General features: G+C 36.6%; 1 protein-coding gene across 3 annotated transcripts in view; it reads right to left on the reverse strand.

Annotated features, from left to right (window-relative positions):
- The window catches only part of CEP120 (centrosomal protein 120kDa), a 76,489-nt gene that overhangs the window by 48,988 nt on the left and 8,398 nt on the right, over positions 1-19,103 (reverse strand). For all 3 annotated transcript variants that reach the window (XM_011963716.1, XM_011963715.1, XM_011963714.1), the window contains 2 exons: positions 16,385-16,526; positions 5,072-5,220 (listed from right to left, as the gene is read on the reverse strand). In XM_011963716.1, the coding sequence (XP_011819106.1) occupies positions 5,072-5,220; positions 16,385-16,526 (291 nt within the window). The remainder of the gene's footprint in view (positions 1-5,071; positions 5,221-16,384; positions 16,527-19,103) is intronic.

A 19,103-nucleotide genomic window follows, 5' to 3' on the forward strand; every position in this document is an offset into this window, starting at 1 on the left:
ATGAATATGTGAAAGTTCTACTTAGAAGAGATTAAGTATTTCAAACTGAGCTTTCCTTATTTTCACATATTTTATTTCATCTTATATTTCCTCAGCCGTCAGAGGCTCTATGTTATGAATGAGAAAAGGTTTGTAAAAAATTTAATCCAGGCTATTTAATATATAACATCTTAGTTGAGGTCTCCGCTAAAGTTTTTAGCTATTCTGTCAAAATTTAGAGGCCTATGAATTAACACCAAAAAAATACCTTTTGTACTATGAGTGTTACTTTTCAGAGTCACTAGCTTCATGGCCACATATGACCAAGAGATGGGATTCCTGTCCTAGAAAATATAAAATATTTTCTAACAGACCTTTAATGTTCACTAGCATATTGTTAAACAATAAGCTATAAACATTCAATGTGTTCATCAATAGGGGATGGCTTAACTATAATTATCATACACCATGGCTGCTAAACAATAACATACTAACTTTAAAATTATCTAAGACAGCGGTCCCCAACCATTTTGGCACCAGGGACTGGTTTCATGGAAGACAATTTTTCCATAAACAGGAGGGCATAGGGGGAATAGTTACAGGAGGAAACTTCTACCTCAGATCATTAGGCATTAGATTCTCATAAGGAGCATACAACCTAGATCCCTTGCATGTGTAGTTCACAATAAGGTTCATGCTCCTATTAAAATCTAATGCCACCACTGATCTGACAGGAGGCAGAGCTCAGGCCGTAATGTTCACTTGCCCGCTGCTCACCTCCTGCTATATAGCCTGGTTCCTAACAGGCCACAAACCTGTACCAGTCCACAGCCTGAGGGTTGAGGAGCCCTCTCTAAGATACACTGTTGGTTTAAAAAAATCACAGGATAGTTTGCATAGTTTGTGAAAATAAAAGTACTAATCACTTAGACTACAACAGCGCAGTACCAGTCACATAATAAATGCAAGCTATTTTAATCCTACTTTAAAATGTATTCATGTTTAAGTGAGGAGATTTTAATCATGTGGATTTACACACATTGAGAGGAGCACCTATGCATTTATAATTGTTACAGTCACAAATTCTGGAGTCAGATCCCAAACCCCAACGCTAGTTCCATCAGTAACTTACTGTGAAATTTTAGAAGAATTACTTAATCACTCTGTGTATCCACTTGTTTTAGGGTTGGAAGGATTAAAAGAGATACATAGTTGCTGCTACAACAATGCCTAGCACACAGTTAGCTGTTGTTATGTGAGAATGGAAAATCCTGGGGAAGAACATACTATCCGTTGCAATGATTATTCTGGAGGAGTTTAGAGAAGATTTTCATTTTCTTTTACTTTCTTTCATAATCATAAAGCAATAAAAATACTAAGAAATAAAGACCCTTAACTATTTCACAGTATATTTAATTCTAAATTATTCCCATTATGGGAAGAAATTATTTAGAAATTCTTTATTATCCTGATATTTAGAGACTGTATTTTTTTCCTACTCTTAACTTTCAATATTTAAGAAAAGAAGGAAGCAAGATTGTCACTAGCCAGTGTTCCTGCTCCAAACTCAATCCTCCATTCTATTAAAACTTTATGGTAACATGTGCTAAGTCACTGATTTGCATCGGAAAAGGTTTGTAAATTTGTTTATTGCTAGATGCTTTCTCACATTGCCTTTGACTAAGTTGAGAGGAAAAAACTAAACAGCTAGTTTTACCCCAAACATAAACAATACACTCATTAAGCAGCAACACCCCACCACTCATACTCTCCTGCCCCCAGTCCCTGGAAATCACAAATCTGCTTGAAGGAACTTTTGCCTATTGTAGATGATTCATATAAATGGAGCCACACAGTATGTGGCCTTTTGTATCTGGCTTCTTTCACTTAGCATGTTTCCAACATTCCTTTATGTTGTGGCATGTATCAGTACTTCATTCCTTTTTGTTTTTACTATAAAGATGGAGGTCTCGCTATGTTGCCCCGGCTGGTCTTGGACTGCTGGGACTTAAGGGATCCTCTTGCCTCAGGCTCCTGAGGAGCTGAGATTACAGCTGTGTGCCACACCACCCACAGGCAGTACTTTGATAGCTAAATTGTATTTAATTGTGTACATATACCAAAGTTTGTTTATCCATTCATCTATTGATGGGCATCTGGGTAGTTTTCACCTTTTGGCTATCGTGTATAGTATTGCTATAAACACTAACATACAAATTTTTATTTGAAAACCTGTTTCCAATACTTTTGCATATACACCTAGGAGTAGTATTGCTGATCATGTCGTAATTCTGTTTAACATTGTGAGGAATCTATCTGGCTTACTTTTTTATAGAGACAGTAAACAGTTTGCCAGACATCAACCTGTATGTGTGTTTTTTTTTTTAAACTAAACTGAAATAGTAATTTGTCCCAGTAATTCACCTGTATTACCAAGAACTGTATTATACTGGTTTTTAAAAGTTATGGACTCAATAGGTCAATTACCCACAGGAAACTTTACCATACAAATGTACTTTCTCACAAACAACACGGTAGGCAACTTACTAATATTACCTCATTCCTCATGCACAACTGAAAAGATGGTAAATATCACCACCGTATAACTATAAAATCAAGCCTCAAAAAGGTTATGTAACTTGCCTACGTTGAAGGAGCTAGAAAATAGAATGAGATTACAACTCAAATCTATTTTATTCCAAACTCATTAAGAGGCAAGAGAGCATTATATGGGACCAAGAGAATATTAAAAATGACCACGTGGTCAGAAATACTTGGGCCATTAACTAGCCGTAAGATCTTCTTACAACTTGGTCTCCTTATCTTTAAAATGAAAATGACCAACTCGAAGACTGTGTTAGGATTAAATGCGAAATATGCAGAGTGGGAGGCACAATGTCTATTATACAAAGCACTACACAGTCAGGAATCAATAAATATGAACAATTATGCCTCCCTAAGGAGGATAAAACTGTTAAAACAGTGATTTAAAATTCAGCTGGGCATGGTGGCTCACGCCTGTAATCCCAGCACTTTTAGGAGGCCAAGGCAGGAGGATCACCTGAGGTCAGGAGTTTGAGACCAAACTGGCGAACATGGTGAAACCCCATCTCTACCAAAAATATAAAAACTGGCCAGGCGTGATGGCAGGCGCCTGTAATCCCAGCTACTCGGGAGGGTGAGGCAGGAGAATCTCTTGAACTGGGAAATCAGAGGTTGCAGTGAGCTGAGATTGCACCATTGCACTCTAGCCTGGGCGACAAGAGCAAGACTCCATCTCAAAAAAATAAAAATAAAAAATAAAAAGCTTAGAAAATATGGTAACAACACAGTAAAAATACAGTACATTCCTAATTATCTGACACGTGGACAAGAGTTTTCTGATGTGGTTAATAAATAAAAAGCCAACAGATATCTGTCTTTCCTTGCAACTAGAGTGGCATATTAAACTATAACAAATCCAGAAGCAGAGCTTTAAGAAGAGAAGAAAAATACGGAAACCGATATAAATGCAAAAGTATGTATGTATCAACAAGGAAATTCACAGTACCAAATCAGGAGACAAAGAGTAAATACTCAAAGAACACCAAGTTCTTTATATAGTGGGCATGAATTCAGTGTGACAAAGTAAACACATTTCCCGATAAAAATCTTTACCTGATGTACCTTGCAAGTAAAATAAAAATGTGGTCACTAATTGCATATTTCATTTGTGAATGTGGATTACATGGATATTCTGTTCCTCTAAGAAAGTAAATAAGGCTGGGCATGGTGGCTCACACCTGCAATCCCAGCATCTTGTGAGGCTCAGGTGCAAGGATCATTTGAGGCCAGGATTTCGAGACCAGCCTGAGCAGCATAGTGAAACCCTGTCTCCAAAAAATTTAAAAATTAGCTGGGTGTGGTGGCACATGCCTGTAATCCCAGCTACTCAGGAGGCTGAGGCAGAAGGATCAATTGACTCTCGGAGCTTGAGGCTACAGTGAGCTATGATCATCCCAAGGCACTCCAGCCTGGGCAACAAAGAAAGACCTGTCTCTTAGCGGAAAAAAGGGGAAGGGGAATCACCTGATAAAAATTGTACAGTTATAAGCCATATCATCTATTTGTATAAGTATTAATTCATTTCAGCTACTACAGAACAACATAATGTCAAGAAAAGTAGACCTGTAAAACCAAGTTGATGGCAGAGGAGGGAAAAAAAAAAGGAAGTAGACCTGAGAAGGACAGTGGAACAAGAGCTAGTTTTGTGTTGAGCTGCTGTTGGGAGGAAAGCAATCTACCATGAGCCCTGAGCATCCCTACACATTCTTGCAGAGTATGACAAGACTGCAAGGCCCAGACCACTCTTTTACTCAGCCCATTTCCCAGGGTCGTTTAAGCAGCTTGAGAGAGAAGGTAATGTGTCTTCCTGGACAAACACCAGGACTGCTTACTGTTTACAATAAAAGTGGCAGGTTCCCCAAATTCAGTTTCCTCAGCTGTGATAAAACCCACTATGTGCAGAGCAACCACCTGGGCCCCTCTGTGTAGTCCCCATGGGACTTGGGGTAAGGGCAACTGAAGGAAATATACCAATATTCATGTTCTTGCTGTGCTAAAGGTAATAAATTCCTTCGTCTGATCCAAGAATCTGTGTCTTCTGCTAGCATCCATGATAGTAACAGCTTAATGTGTTCGTTTATAAACAAGGTAAAATAGAACCCAAAACTGTATATGCATTAAGTATTACTGGCAGAAAGTATTCCTGACATTTTAAGTTTCTCCAAAAAGTAAATTATTCACAAATTTAAAAATCCTTTCATATCAGTCCTTACAATGCCACACAGCACAATGGAAAACAATGTTAACTGATGGTCACTCTCCTAAATCCTGAAGATTTATTCTCTCACAATCAAGATCATCAAAATCTATTCTTTTTTCTAAATTAAAAAGTTTTCTTTCTAGTATGAAAGAAAACATGTTTTTTACTCATTTTTCAAAAGTTAAAAAAAAAGTCTACTTGCAAGTCTTTTTAATAGCTGAAAGCTAAAATGTTTTACATAATGTTTTCAAATTATTCATAAGTCACCAATCTCATGGAAAGTCTCACCTGTTCCAACTGGGTGGCAAATGCTATGGTCACTGACATAATGAAGGCGTCAGTACAATATTCTGCTGGTCCAATCTGATGGTAGCCTCCCTCTTCATTCAGCACAGCCACAATGTCCCTGGGGTCAAGTCCAGCCAGGATGGCAGGTACTTTACAGAGAAAAACACGATTAAACTACATTGCAGTTTGTTATAAACCATTATAAGATTTTTAAAACTGATATTTTTAAATTTGCTTGGTAATTTTCATGAATACAGTTAATATCTAGTAAGGTTTCCTTTACTCTCTTACATACTCTCTTACATACTTACCAAAGAAACCTTACTTAACCAGCATATTCTTTCTGTATATAAAATTCTGAAGTAACCTTTTAACACCTTAAGGTAATAAACCATATAGAAAAGGCATCTAACATAGGTTTTATAGTGAATCTAAACTGGAAAGTGAATAAACTAGATTTGGCTAAGAAGAAAAGGGTAGCTGAACAGGGAATGGGGGAGTAAAAACAAAGAGTGTTCTAGACAGAAGGGACAGTACGTACAAAAACACAGAAGCAAGCAAGAGAAAGCATGTGTGAGAAAGCTGACAGAGGCATAGGGTGCCAGATTACAGAGCGAGAACTGACATACAGAGGGAGGTGGCGCTGGCTAAGCAGAAGCCATATCATGCATTCTTTCTGTATGCTATCCAGACACATTTTTGGATAGTTTTCTAAGAATAAGAGAAAATCATGAAACAAGTTTTGAGAAGAAAACTGACATAATCAAATAGGCTTTAGTATGAGAAGACTGAAGAGGGACAGGGTTTTTCATATTGATTTAAAAAACAAAAAATATACACAACGAAAATAATTGATAATATCCAACGTTGAGGAGAATGCAGGAAAGTGAGTGCTCTCAATGTTGGCAGGTATACGCTAGAATAACTTATTAGAGGGTGATGTATCAGGGCCTATCAAAATTTCACATGTGCACACCCTATAAACAAGCAATCCTTCTTCTAGGAGCTAATCCTAAAGAGTTGTGCTCACAGCAGCAGTGGCTGAAAACAGTATAATGATTAAGAGCACAGATATCTAAGTCACACAGACCAAGGTTCCAGTCTCAGTTCTGTCCTTCACTTGTTGCATAGGGAAACTATATCCATCTCTTTTAGTCTCCATTTTTTTTTCTAGAAAGCTTTTATAGAGTTGTTGAAAGATCAAATTAAATAATGAAAGCAAAGCATTTAGCACAGCCTCTGACCCATTAAGCACTTTAATAAAGGTAGCCATTACATAGTAAGGCCGACAGAGCTTAGAAGTTAAAATAACTATGACATGTTCTGACAGGGAAGAGTGTTACAAATAGGGTGAAGGTGAAAACTAGAATAAATCTTGTGGTGTTGGAATGGAATTGAAGGTGTCAATCTGAATTGATAATATATATACTGAAGCGTCAATCTATACATATATATAGAAGAGCATCAATTCTGATATTGAATCTGAATTCAATATATATAGAACAGCATCAATTCAGATATCATGTATATACATACATATACATACACATATATATGGTGTTTTTTGTTTTTGTTTTTTATTGAGACAGAGTCTCGCTCTGTCACCCAGGCTTAAGTGGATCTCGGCTAACTGCAACCTCTGCCCCCCCGGAGTTCAAGCAATTCTGCCGCCTCAGCCTCCTGAGTAGCCGAGATTACAGGCTTGTGCCACCAAGCCAGACTAATTTTTTGTATTTTTAGTATAAAAGGGGTTTCGCCATGTTGGCCAGGCCAGTCTCGAACTCCTGGCCTCAAGTGATCCACCTGCCTCAGCCTCCCAAAGTGCTGGAACAGGCGTGAACCACTGCACCTGGCCCTGTTCAATGTATATTGATAAACATAAGCAAAATGGTGTATATGTGCTATGGTTTCAACGTGTCCCCTCCAAAACTCAGGTGTTGAAACTTAATGGCCAATGTGATGATATTACGAGATAAGGTCTTAAACAGGTGATTAGGCCATGAGAGCTCCTCCCTAATGGATGAGATCAGGCGCTCTTATAAAAGAGCTTGGTGGAGAGAGTTCCTCTCTTGCTTTTCAGCCTTCCAATATGTGAGGATGCAGGACAAAGTCCCTCACCAGATGCCAGTGCCTTGATTTTGAACTTCCCGGCCTCCAGCACTATGAGAAATAAATTTCTGTTCTTTATAAATTACTCAGTCTGTAGTATTCTATCATAGCAGCACAAAACAGGTAAGACCATATGTATATATACAAATGTGTGTACGTATTTATGTGTGTGTACACATATATGCACAAATTCCCTTGCTTTGTCTACTGAAAGGGCCTGGGAGCAGTGACACCTCGATATCAGCTAACATACCTAGCACCTAGATCTTGGCTTCTAAAAATCATTCTTTACTAAAACGAAGCAGGGCTCCTTAGAGAAATGGCTGAATCCAGAGCTGAGACAGGGAAAGCACAAGATGAGGTTGGAACATCTTGCTGTGCCTGAAAATATTTGTTGATAAGTTCAAGGAATCATGGAGACATTCAAAAGCAAACAAAAGCAACTTGAAAGGGCTGCCCAAATCTGGGACAAATATTCAAGGGTAGTTAAATATTATAAAACACTAAACAAAAAGAGAAAACTGTAAATTCAGATGGATATAAATAAATGAATTGAAGGTCTAATAAGAAATTGAATATATTCGTAATTTCACAATTCTGCCCCACAAAAGTTATTAATTACAAAGGAAAAAAGAACAAGTTTACAGTTGAGAACACTAACACACGACACTTTAATCAAGTCATCAAAGTTAGCATCAGTAATAGGACAAATCAAAACTGTGCACCACCTGATAAGATGCAATGGGAAGAACGTGGCATCTCTTCGGTGATACTCCTGCCAAAGATGCATAAGCTAAATCTAACATCAGACAAACTCAAGTCATGAAACAATCTACAAATTAACTGGCCTGCAATTTTCAAAATTTCAAGGTCATGGAAAGATTAAGGAACTATTTCAGAATACACAGATACAACAATTCAATGTAAACATCTAATTCTAAACTAAATCCTTTACCTATAACAGAAATTATTGGGAAAAGACAATTGGTAAAACAAAACTCAAATGAAATTAGGTGGTAATAATGTATCAATATTTCATTAACGTAATAAGGTTACATGCGTTCATATATTGATGTAAATTTCCCAGTTCTGATGGATATACCGTGATTATGAAGGAGAACACTCTAATAAATACTCCAAATATTCAGGTGCATTAGGCAGTAAATTCCTCTCAAATAGTCCAGGGAAAAATATTCTTCTTCATAACATACTTCCAACTTTTGCGGAAGATTATTTCACAACAGAAAACGAATTCTTAAAAATATTTTTTCACTGAAGGAAAAAATAATAAAGGCTCTAGAATCTGACTTCCAAGTTCATATCCTGATTTCACTACTTATGACATATGCCATTTAGGCAAACACATCGCTGAAATTCAATTTAACCATCTATTGGGTTCATGGTGCCTAGAGGTCATCCAAAAGAAGATGTCCAGGAGGCAAGTGATATTTGGGTCCAAAGGCCTAAGTAGGGGGTCTTTGGCACAGAAGAGTATGATTGATGCCTGGTAAATAAATAAGATTGCATTGGAAGAGTGTATACAGAATGAGAAAAGATTTCTTTAATACATAAAGGTTGGGAAGAGGATGAAAAGGCTAAAAGGAAGTTAAGAAGTACTGGTAAGAGAAGAAACTGAGGAAAAGTTATTGTTAAAATACTGAATTATAATTATCTTCTCAATTCAAAAGGTAATTCTCAACTCAGAATTAAACTTTTAGGACAAGACTATTTATAAATTCACTGAACTAAGAATATATGTGCCAATACAAAGAGCGCTATTAACGTTATTTTCCAGATAAGTCTAGGACATTGCATGCAACATGACTGAAGCACAGAATACCAATTGTATGATTTCAATGTCACTATTTGTTTCTCTCACTTCCAGAAGACACCTTCTTCCTCTATAGAAAAAGTTTACACAAGAGATGGAATCACAAGATATTAGAGTAGGAAAGAACTTTAGAGACTATCTCATTCAATTCCATCATTTTACCAAAAAGAAAATAGGGACTGTAAAACATTGAAGAAGAAATAATACAGTCTGGCACACAGAGCTTAGAAATCTTCACTTAGCCCTAATAGCAAATAAAAAGCTGGACAAACTAAAAATTAACAACTCTCCATAGATCTGTCAGAGAAGTGAGGTCTCAGGAAAACTGCTGCTCCCCAAAAAGTAAGGAAACAGACAGGGAGCTACAGAGAATCACAATTTTGGAACAGAAAGAGCCAATGCAGGAAGTAGGAAAACCTGAACTGGGAGGAATTGCTACTAGCTTGGTGTGGACCAGCCTGAGAGATAAAAACTCTAGGGGGACCCAGTCACAAGGGAGCCCCACACTTTTGTGACTTTTACCTCCAGGAGCTCTACCAGGTCCTCACAGTGAGTATCAGAGAAAAGTTCCCTCATTCTTCTGGCATAGGGAAGAGAAAAGACAATTCTGCTTTTGTTAACAAGACCTGCCCTCGGGAGAAACTATTCGCCAAAACCTAACCTGTTGAGGTTCTATCAGAGCTTAACTGACCTGGGAGAAGAGAAATACCCAACTCCAGCTGCCTCTGGTCTTCCATGCAAGGGAAGGGAATACACAACTCCAGCCCCTCCAGACACTCTGCCTCATCTAAGGGGAGAAAAAACTGAGAAGCAATGGTGAAGTTCAGACCCAAGAGGCACAGGCTCAGTAAAAGACTGACACCTAACCATAAGTCTATAGAATGCTTCCCCTTTCCCACTCCTGACCACTACATTACTAAGGTCTATTGATAGCAGTTCCTTTTGCCCCATACATCATGTCTGGCTTGCAACAAAAAATTGCAAGGCATACTAAAAGGAAAAAAAAAAAAACAGAAAGAAAAAACACAGTTTTGAAGAGACGAAACAAGCATATGGCAAGAATGTTGGAATCATCAAAACAGAAAAAATTTTTTAAACTATGATTAATAAGGATTTAACAAAAAAAGTAGACAGCATACAAGAACAGAGAGATAATGGGAGCAGAAAGATGATAAAGTGTAAGAAAGAATAAAAAAGAAATGCTAGAGACAAAAAAATACTGTAACAGAAATGAATGACTATGAGAATTGGTTCATTAGTAGATGGGACACAGGCTGAGGAAAGAATCTCTTAGCTTGATATGACAATAGGAATTTCCAAAACAGGAACATCAAGAGAAAAAAGACTGGGGGGGCCGGCGGGGGGAACACAGAACAGAACAGAACATCTCAGAACTGTGAGATAACTAAAAACGGGGTAATAAACACAGACTGGGAATACCAGCAGAAAAAAGAGAGAAAGGAACAGAAGAAATATTTGAAGCAATAATTACTGAGAATTTCCCCCAATTAATGACACACGAAACCACTGATTCAGGAAGCTCAGAGAACACTGGGCAGGATCAATGCCAAAACAAAACTTGCTGCTAGGCATCCCATATAAAAACGTCATCAGAAAATCAAAGCTAAAGAGAAAATGTTGAAAGAAGTCAAACAGGAAAAAAAAAATCTTACTTCTAGGAGACCAAAGATAAGAATTACATCCAATTTCTCAGAAGCCATGCAAGCAAGAAGGGTAGAGTGAAGTATTTACAATGTTGAGAGAAAAAAAAAAAACCACCACCCTAGAATTCTGTGCCCAGTTAAACTATCCTTCAAAAGTGAAGAAGAAATAAAAACTCTCAAATAAAAATTGAGGGCATTCGTTGCCAGTAGACCTGTGTGCAAGAAATATTAAAAAGCTCTTCACAGACAAGAAAAATGGCATGGGTAAGAAGCTCAGATCTACACAAAGAAATGATCATCATCAGAGAATAAATGAAAGTAAAATAAAAACTTTTGTTTTTTATTCTTAATTGATCTAACAGATAAAAGGTTCTTCAATTATGTGTGTGTGCACGCATGTGCGTGTGTATGCTGATGTGTAACTGAAACGAAAGCAATGATACAAGGGACAAAAAGGAGGGATTAGTAATATTTTATTTTAAAATACCTAAAACAACCTGTGAAGCAGAATAGTGCTATCTGAAGCTGGACCTTCAAAGTAAAAGCAGTATACTGTTATTTGAAATTTGTAAATGTATAGTGCAAACTCTAGGGCAACCACTAAAAAAGTAAAAAAAGAACAAAAACAAAAAAGTATAACTGATATGCAAGAAAGAGAAAATAAAATTAAAACCACAAATGTGAGAAAAGAGTAACAGACAAAAACAGGACTAAGGAACAAGAGAAACAAATACAAAACACTAACAAATAAGATTATTCACACAACATATTAATAATCACCTTGAACATCAATAGTTTAAATGTACTAGTTAAAAAACAGATTGTCAGAGTGGATCAAAAAACAAGATCCAACTATATGTTATCTACAAGAAACCCACTTTAAACATAAAAACAAATATAGATTAAAAGCTATACTAATCAAAAGAAAATGGTAGGAGTTGTATCAATTTCAGATAGAACAGACTTCAGACCAAAGAAAGTTAACAGGGAAAGAGGAATATTTCATGATCATAAAGGAGTCAATTCTCCAAAGAGACAAAATAATTTTTAATGTGAATGCACTTAACAGAGTATCAAAATACATGCAGCAAAAACTAACAGAACTGCAAGGAGAAATAGTTGAATCCAACTTGGAGACTTTAACACACACTATCAAAAATGGACAGATCCAGCAGGCAGAAAATCATTGCCATAGTTGAACTCAACATTATCAATCAACTGGATGCAATAGATATCTATAGACCACTTCAAACAACAGCAGCAGAATACATATTCTTCTCAAGCTTACATAGAAAGTTCACCAAGACAGAGCAATTCTGGGCCATAAAACACATATGAACAAATTTAAGAATAGTAATCATGTCTGCTGTCAGGCTACATAAACTAGAAATCAGTAACAGAGATAGCTGGAAAATCCCAAAATACTTGGAGATTAAACAACATACTTCTAAATAAAACATGGGTTAAAAAAAAAATCTCAAGATAAATTAAAAATATCTTGATCTAAATGAAAATGAAAACACAACAAAAATTGTGAGACACAATTTTTATTTGAGAGTTTTTATTTCTCCTTCACTTTTGAAGGATAATTTCGCTGGGCACAGAAATTGTGACATGCAATGAAAGCAGTACTTAGAGGAAGATTTACAGCATTAAATGCAGACGTTTGTTAGAAGAGAAGATCTAAAATCAAACATCTAAGCTTCTACCTTAGGAAACCAGAAAAAGAAGAGCAAATTAGGTCCAAGTAAGCAGAAGATAATAATAAAAATTAGAGCAAATCAGTGGAACTGAAGACAGGAAATCAATAGAGAAAAATTAACAAAATCAAAAGCTGGTTCTCTGAAAAGATAAATAAAATTAATAAGCCTCTAGCCAGGCTCAATAAGAAAGAAAAAAAAAAAAAAGGAAAAGAAAGGATACAAATTACCAATATCAGAAATGAAAGATGGGATCACTATAGCACCTATGGGTATTAAAATAATAATGAAGGAATACTACGAAGATGTCTAGGCCCACAAATTTGATAATCTACATGAAACAGACCAATTCCTTGAAAGAAACAATATGCCAAAACTCATACAAGAGTAAACAGACAATCTGAATAGGCCCACATCTATTAAAGAAATTGAGTCAATAATCAGTAACCTTCCCAAACAGAAAGCACCAGGTCTAGAAATCACTGATGAATTCCACCAAACATTTAAGGAAGAAATTATACCAATTCTCTATAATCTCTTTCAGAAGATAGAAACATAGAGAATACTTCCTAACTCATTCTATGAGGCCAGCATCATCCTAATACCAAAATCAAAAACATCAATAAAGAAAACAAAAAATACAGACCAATATCTCTCATGAACACAAATGTAAAAATCTTCAACAAAATATTAGCAAATCAAATCCATCAGTGTATAAAAAGAATTATAGGCCGGGCATGGTGGCTCACACCTGTAATTCCAGCACTTTGGGAGGCTGGGGTAGGAGGATCACTTGAGCCCAGGAGTTCGAGACCAGTCTTGGCAACATAGGGAGATTCGATCTCTACAAAAGGTTTTTAGAAAGAAAAATATACACCTTGATCAAGTGGGATTTATCCCAGATATGCAAGACTGATTCAACATTCGAAAATCAATTAATGTAATCCATCACATCAACAGCCTAATGAAGAAAAACAAAATCACATAATCTTATCAATAGATGCAGAAAAAGTATTTGACAAAATCCATTATCTATTAATGACAAAAACTCTCAGTAAACCAGAATTAGAAGGAAACTTCCTCAATTAATAAAGAATATTTAAAAACCTGCAGCTAACATTATACTTAATGGTGAAAAACCTGAAGCATTCAAGATCAGGTACAAGACAAGGATGTCCCCTCCCACCACACCTTTTCAACATCATACTTAGAGCCTCACTGATACAAAAGAAAAGGAAAAAGTATACAGATTAGGAAAGAAAAAATATAATTGTCTTTGTTCACAGAGGACATGATTACATAAAAAAGTCTGTGGAAAGAATCGACGACGACGACGAAAAGAATTTTAAAAAAGGCCAGGTGTGGTGGCTTATGCCTGTAATCCCAGGACTTTGGGAGGCTGAGGCAGGCAGACCACCTGAGGTCAGTAGTTTGAGACCGGCCTGGCCAAGGTAGTGAAACCCTCTCTCTACTGAAATACAAAAATTAGTTGGACATGGTGGCATACACCTGTAGTCCCAGCTACCTAGGAAGCTGAGGCAGGAGAATCGCTGAACCCGGGAGACAGGGATACGGTAAGCCAAGATCACACCACTGCACTCCAGCCTGGGTGACAGAGCGAGACCCTGTCTCAAAAAAAAAAACAAGCAACACACACACACACACACACACACACATGAGATTATAGCAAGGTTACAAGATACAAATACACAAGTCAACAGTTTTCTTATATGCCAGCAATGAACAAAGAAAATTTACATGAACACCCCCAAAAATAAAGAACTCAGATATAAATCTAACAAAATATGTAAGATCTGTATGAAGAAAACTATAAAACTCTGATAAAAGAAATCAAAGAACTAAATAAATGGAGTGCATGTTCACAGACAGGAAGACTCAATATTGTCAAGATGTCAGTTCTTCCCAACTTGATCTACAGATTCAACACAATCCCAATAAAAATCCCAGCAAATTATTTTGTAGATACTGACAAACTAATTCTTAAGTTTACATGGAGAAACAAAAGAACCAGAACAGCCAATTCAATATTGAAGACAAAGAATAGAGTCAGAGGACTGGCACTGACTTCAAGTCCTACTTGAAGCTACAGTAATCAAGACAGTGTTGCATTGACAAACAAATAGACAAATAGATCAATGGAACATAATAAAGAGACCAGAAATAGACTCACATAAGTAAAGTCAACTGATCTTTGACAAAGGAGAAAGACAATGCAATGAAGCAAAGAAAGTCTTTTCAACAAATGGTGCTGGAACAATTGGACATCTATATGCAAAAAGTGAATCTAGACACAGACCTTACGACCTTTCCAAAAATTAACTCAGAAAGGATTACAGACCTAAATGTGAACTGCAAAACTATAAAAGTCCTAGAAGATAACAAACGAGAAACCTAGATGGCCTTCGGTGGGGGCAACGATTTTTCAGATACAACTACAAAGGCACAATCCATGAATGCAACAACTCATAAGCTAGACTTCATTAAAATTTAAAACTTCTGCTCTGGGAAAGACAATGTCAACAGAATGAGAAGTTAAGCCACATACCGGGAAAACATATATGTAAATATATATCTGATAAAAAACTATTATCCAAAATATACAAAGAACTCTTACAATTCAACAAGAAAATGAACAACCCAATTTAAAAATGGGCCAAAGACCTGAGCAGACACCTCAGAGAAGATATACACATAGTAGGTAAGCATGTGCAAACATGCTCAACATCCTATGTCATTGAGGAACTGCAAATTAAAACAACGAGATACTATGATATACCTAGTAGAATGGCCAAAATTCAAAACACTAACACCACTAAATTCTGGTAAGAATATGGAGCAACAGAAATTCTCACTCATTGCTGGTGGGAATGCCAAATAGCACAGCCACTTTGGAAAGTAGTGTGGATATTTCTTACAGAACTAAACATACTCTTACCACATGATCCAATGACTGAAATCCTGGAAATTTACCCAAATGAACTGAAAACTTCTGTCCACATAAGAACCTGCACACAGATGTTTACAGCAGTTTACAGTAGCTTTATTTATAATTGCCAAAAGTTAGAAGCGACCAAGACGTCCCTTAGGAGCTGAGTGAAAAAATAAACTGTGATACATCCAGACAATTGACTGTTACTCAGCACTCAAAAGAAATGGGCTATCAAGCCATGCAAAGACATGAAGTAATCTTACATGCACTTATGACTAAGGGAAAGAAACCAATCTGGAAAAGGCTATATATGAAATTATTCCAACGATATGACATTCGGGAAAAGGCAAAACTATGGAGACAGTAAAAAAGATCAATAGTTGCCAAGGGGGCTGGGAGGAGGGAGGAATGAATAGGAGGAGCACAGATGATTTTTAGGGTAGTGAAACTACTCTGTATGATACTACAATAGTGGATACTACAAGTCATTTACATTTGTCAAAACCCATAGAATGTACAACACCAAGAGAGAAACCCAATGTAAAACTATGGACCCTGGGTGACACTGATATGAATGATGTATGTTCATGCACTGTAGCATCACTACTCTGGTGTGGCATGTTGACAGCAAGCAGGCTACAAATACGTGGGGACAGGGAGTATATAGGAGAACTCTCATTTCTCTCTGCTTAATTTTACTGTGAAACTAAAACTCCTCTAAAAAGTAAAGTGTATTAATTAAAAAAGAAAAAATATAAAGGTTTTGTTAAACTACAGTTGAGTTAATAAATAGAGAACAGCATGACCATTTTGGGCTTTCCTGTACTCATCCTAGGAAGAAAATTGTTCTAAGTAGCAAATTTTTAAAACTATACAACATTGTGCTTTGTTCTATTACATAACAAATAAAGAAAAAAAATGTCCTAAGATTTGTAAACAAGAGCTAAGAGCAACAAGTGCTGCATGTGTAACAATGTCACAACACTTGTCTGATGAACAGTTTACACCCTGCATAAGATGGAACTTCTCAGAGAATGTTTTTAGAGATGATGCACAAACCTTTTCCATCTCGAGGGGGAGCCCCCTTTGCTTTAAAGTTATCCACTGGTGCCTTTGTATCAGTTTCCAAAGCAATACTTATCTGTATCTCAGACTTGAATTTGGTGTATTTATTACTCAGCAACTGGTACCATTTTGGTGCCTAGAGAATAACAAAATAACAAAACACCTACTAGTTAATAAGGGAAAAAAAATATTGGGAAATGCTATATGGTTCTAAATAAATTTCTCGGAGCTTTTCAGTACTTTATCCTCTATAAACAATGTTTTTTCACATTTTTCTCAAAACAAATTAATCCTCCTTAGGAAGCCATCAACTGAATTTTCCTCTGGAAAAACTATGTAGAAGTTTAAATTGTTTTCTTTGCTTGTCTTCTATGCTTCAAGAGGTAAAATATTAAAAGGAAGAAAGCATAATATATTTCTTTCTACCTTTCACCTTATATCCCCAATCTCACTCCATCCCTTCAGCAACACAAAAAACTACCAGTTTTCTAATTCCTTAACCTCTATCTTCTCACATTTTAAAAGTATACCTTTTCTTTCTGCCATAGACCTGCTTCGTTCTGCTTATATCAATAAGCAAAGGAAAATCTTGGATGGATGGCTCATGCCTGTAATCCCAACACTTTGGAAGGCTGAGGTGGGTACATCACTTGAGTCCAGGAGTTCAAGACCAGCCTGGGCAACATGGCGAAATCCCGTCCGTCTCTACTAAAAATACAAAAAATCAGCCAGGCGTAGTGGTGCACACCTGGGAGGCTGAGATGGGAGGACTGCTTGAGTGTGATAAATTGAAGCTGCAATGAGCCATGATCGCACCACTGCACTCCAGACTGAGCAACAGGAGAGAGACCCTGTTGCAAAATAAATAAATAAATAAGAAAAAGAAAAAAGAAAATCTTATTAGTGTTAATAAAAAGCATTAACAAAATACTAAAGTCAAGGCCTGATGGAAGAGTGGTGGATTATGAACCAGGTACTTGACTGATATTGAAACAAAACCCTTCTTACAGAATAAAGCATCCTAAATTATTTGAATATCCCCACTAGACCAACCTCAGAAATTCTAGTACTCAAGACCGCCTGAAAAATATCATGCCTATATATATTATTAGTGCAGGAATCACTGGTCAGTGGGAACACCATCTCAATACTTGGAAACAGCATTTTTTACTCTGATAATTTGTTATATAAAGATATAGTAGATGGTGCTTATATTGTCTTTGTTATATAAAGACATTAATAAATGGTGCCTATACTGCTATTTTACATTCAAGTCATGTTTGATAAGTAAAACAGAATTAAGTAGGCCACAGGTTTAAATAAAAATCAACAACCTAATTTTTTAAAGATAAAAACGCATAATACAGTTTGTTGATGTATTTCTTATGACAAATATGTTATAATTTTGAATATAAGCCTGAAAGAAAGATTTCCAGCTACTCAGAGAATTGATGACTTTTTCTGTTACATAACTCAGAAAAATAAATCTGGATTTTTTTCTGTTTATATTTATTTACAGAGAATCAATTTATTTTGAACTTCAAATATTGTACCATCCAATTTCAAATATTTATGCTGACAAACAGGAGAGAAGACGCAATACAACATTTGGTTTAAATAACTGAGCCATTTCTCCCTAACTTTGATTACAAATACGTTGACAAACTGTCCTAAAGGACAAGGGGACAAGGAATGCCAAGAGTATTTAGAGGCATGACCTCATCCCTCAGACACCCTCCTAAGAGGATTTACCTTCTCTGCAACTCAACTGACTGCAGAAGTGTCTTCTAGACACTTGCACATTACATGAGAGAAGGTGGTTAAGAGAAACGTCAAGAGCCCCATCAAGGCCCAGGGTCTAAAACTAAAGAAGGAAAAACCTTTTCAGGATAAGATTTAGGGGCAGAGAGGTAATGAGTACCAAGGATGGGAGGAAAACAAGTCCTCTTTTAAAGCATTTTAAAATTGTAGTTTATTTTAAATTATTCCAACCATGGGCTAGGCTGACTGATCATATACAAATATCATTGCTATCAGCAGCAAAAATGTTAGTAAGTGATAAATTTTTCTTCACAGAATACCAATTTAATTAAGATTCAAATCAAGAAAGGAGTTTTAAATAAAAGAGAAGATATTATTTTAATTTTTTAACTTTTTTTCCCCCTTAAGAAAATTATGACCCAAGACAAGCAGAAACATTGCAAGGGAGGTTTCTAAAGGCAGTCACATGCGGAAAGGGCAGAAGAGACTCAAAGCCCTAAGCAGCGGCTGGGCGCGGTGGCTCACGCCTGGAATCCCAGCACTTTGGGAGGCCCAGGCAGGCAGATAATGAGGTCAGGAGTTCGAAACCATCCTGGCTAACATGGTGAAACCCCATCTCTACTAAAAATTAAAAAAAATTAAAAAAAAAATTTGCCGGGCGTGGTGGCAGGCACCTGTAGTCCCAGCAACTCGGGAGGCTAAGGCAGAAGTATGGCGTGAACCCAGGACTCGGAGCTTGCAGTGAGCTGAGATCGCGCCACTACACTCCAACCTGGGCAGACTCCATCTCAAAAAAAAAAAAAAAAAAAAGAGATCGTTCTCTTTTGTATATATTGAAACAGAATGATCTACATTATATATTGCTAACTCATCTACACTGTATATTGTTAACTAAAGTTATGTGGAGAAAAGTGTAAATAGCATGAATAGCATGCTATCATTTCAGTAAAAA

Source organism: Colobus angolensis, unplaced genomic scaffold, assembly GCF_000951035.1.
Source record: "Colobus angolensis palliatus isolate OR3802 unplaced genomic scaffold, Cang.pa_1.0 Scaffold62, whole genome shotgun sequence".
In the NCBI taxonomy this organism is placed as follows: Eukaryota; Metazoa; Chordata; class Mammalia; order Primates; family Cercopithecidae; genus Colobus; species Colobus angolensis.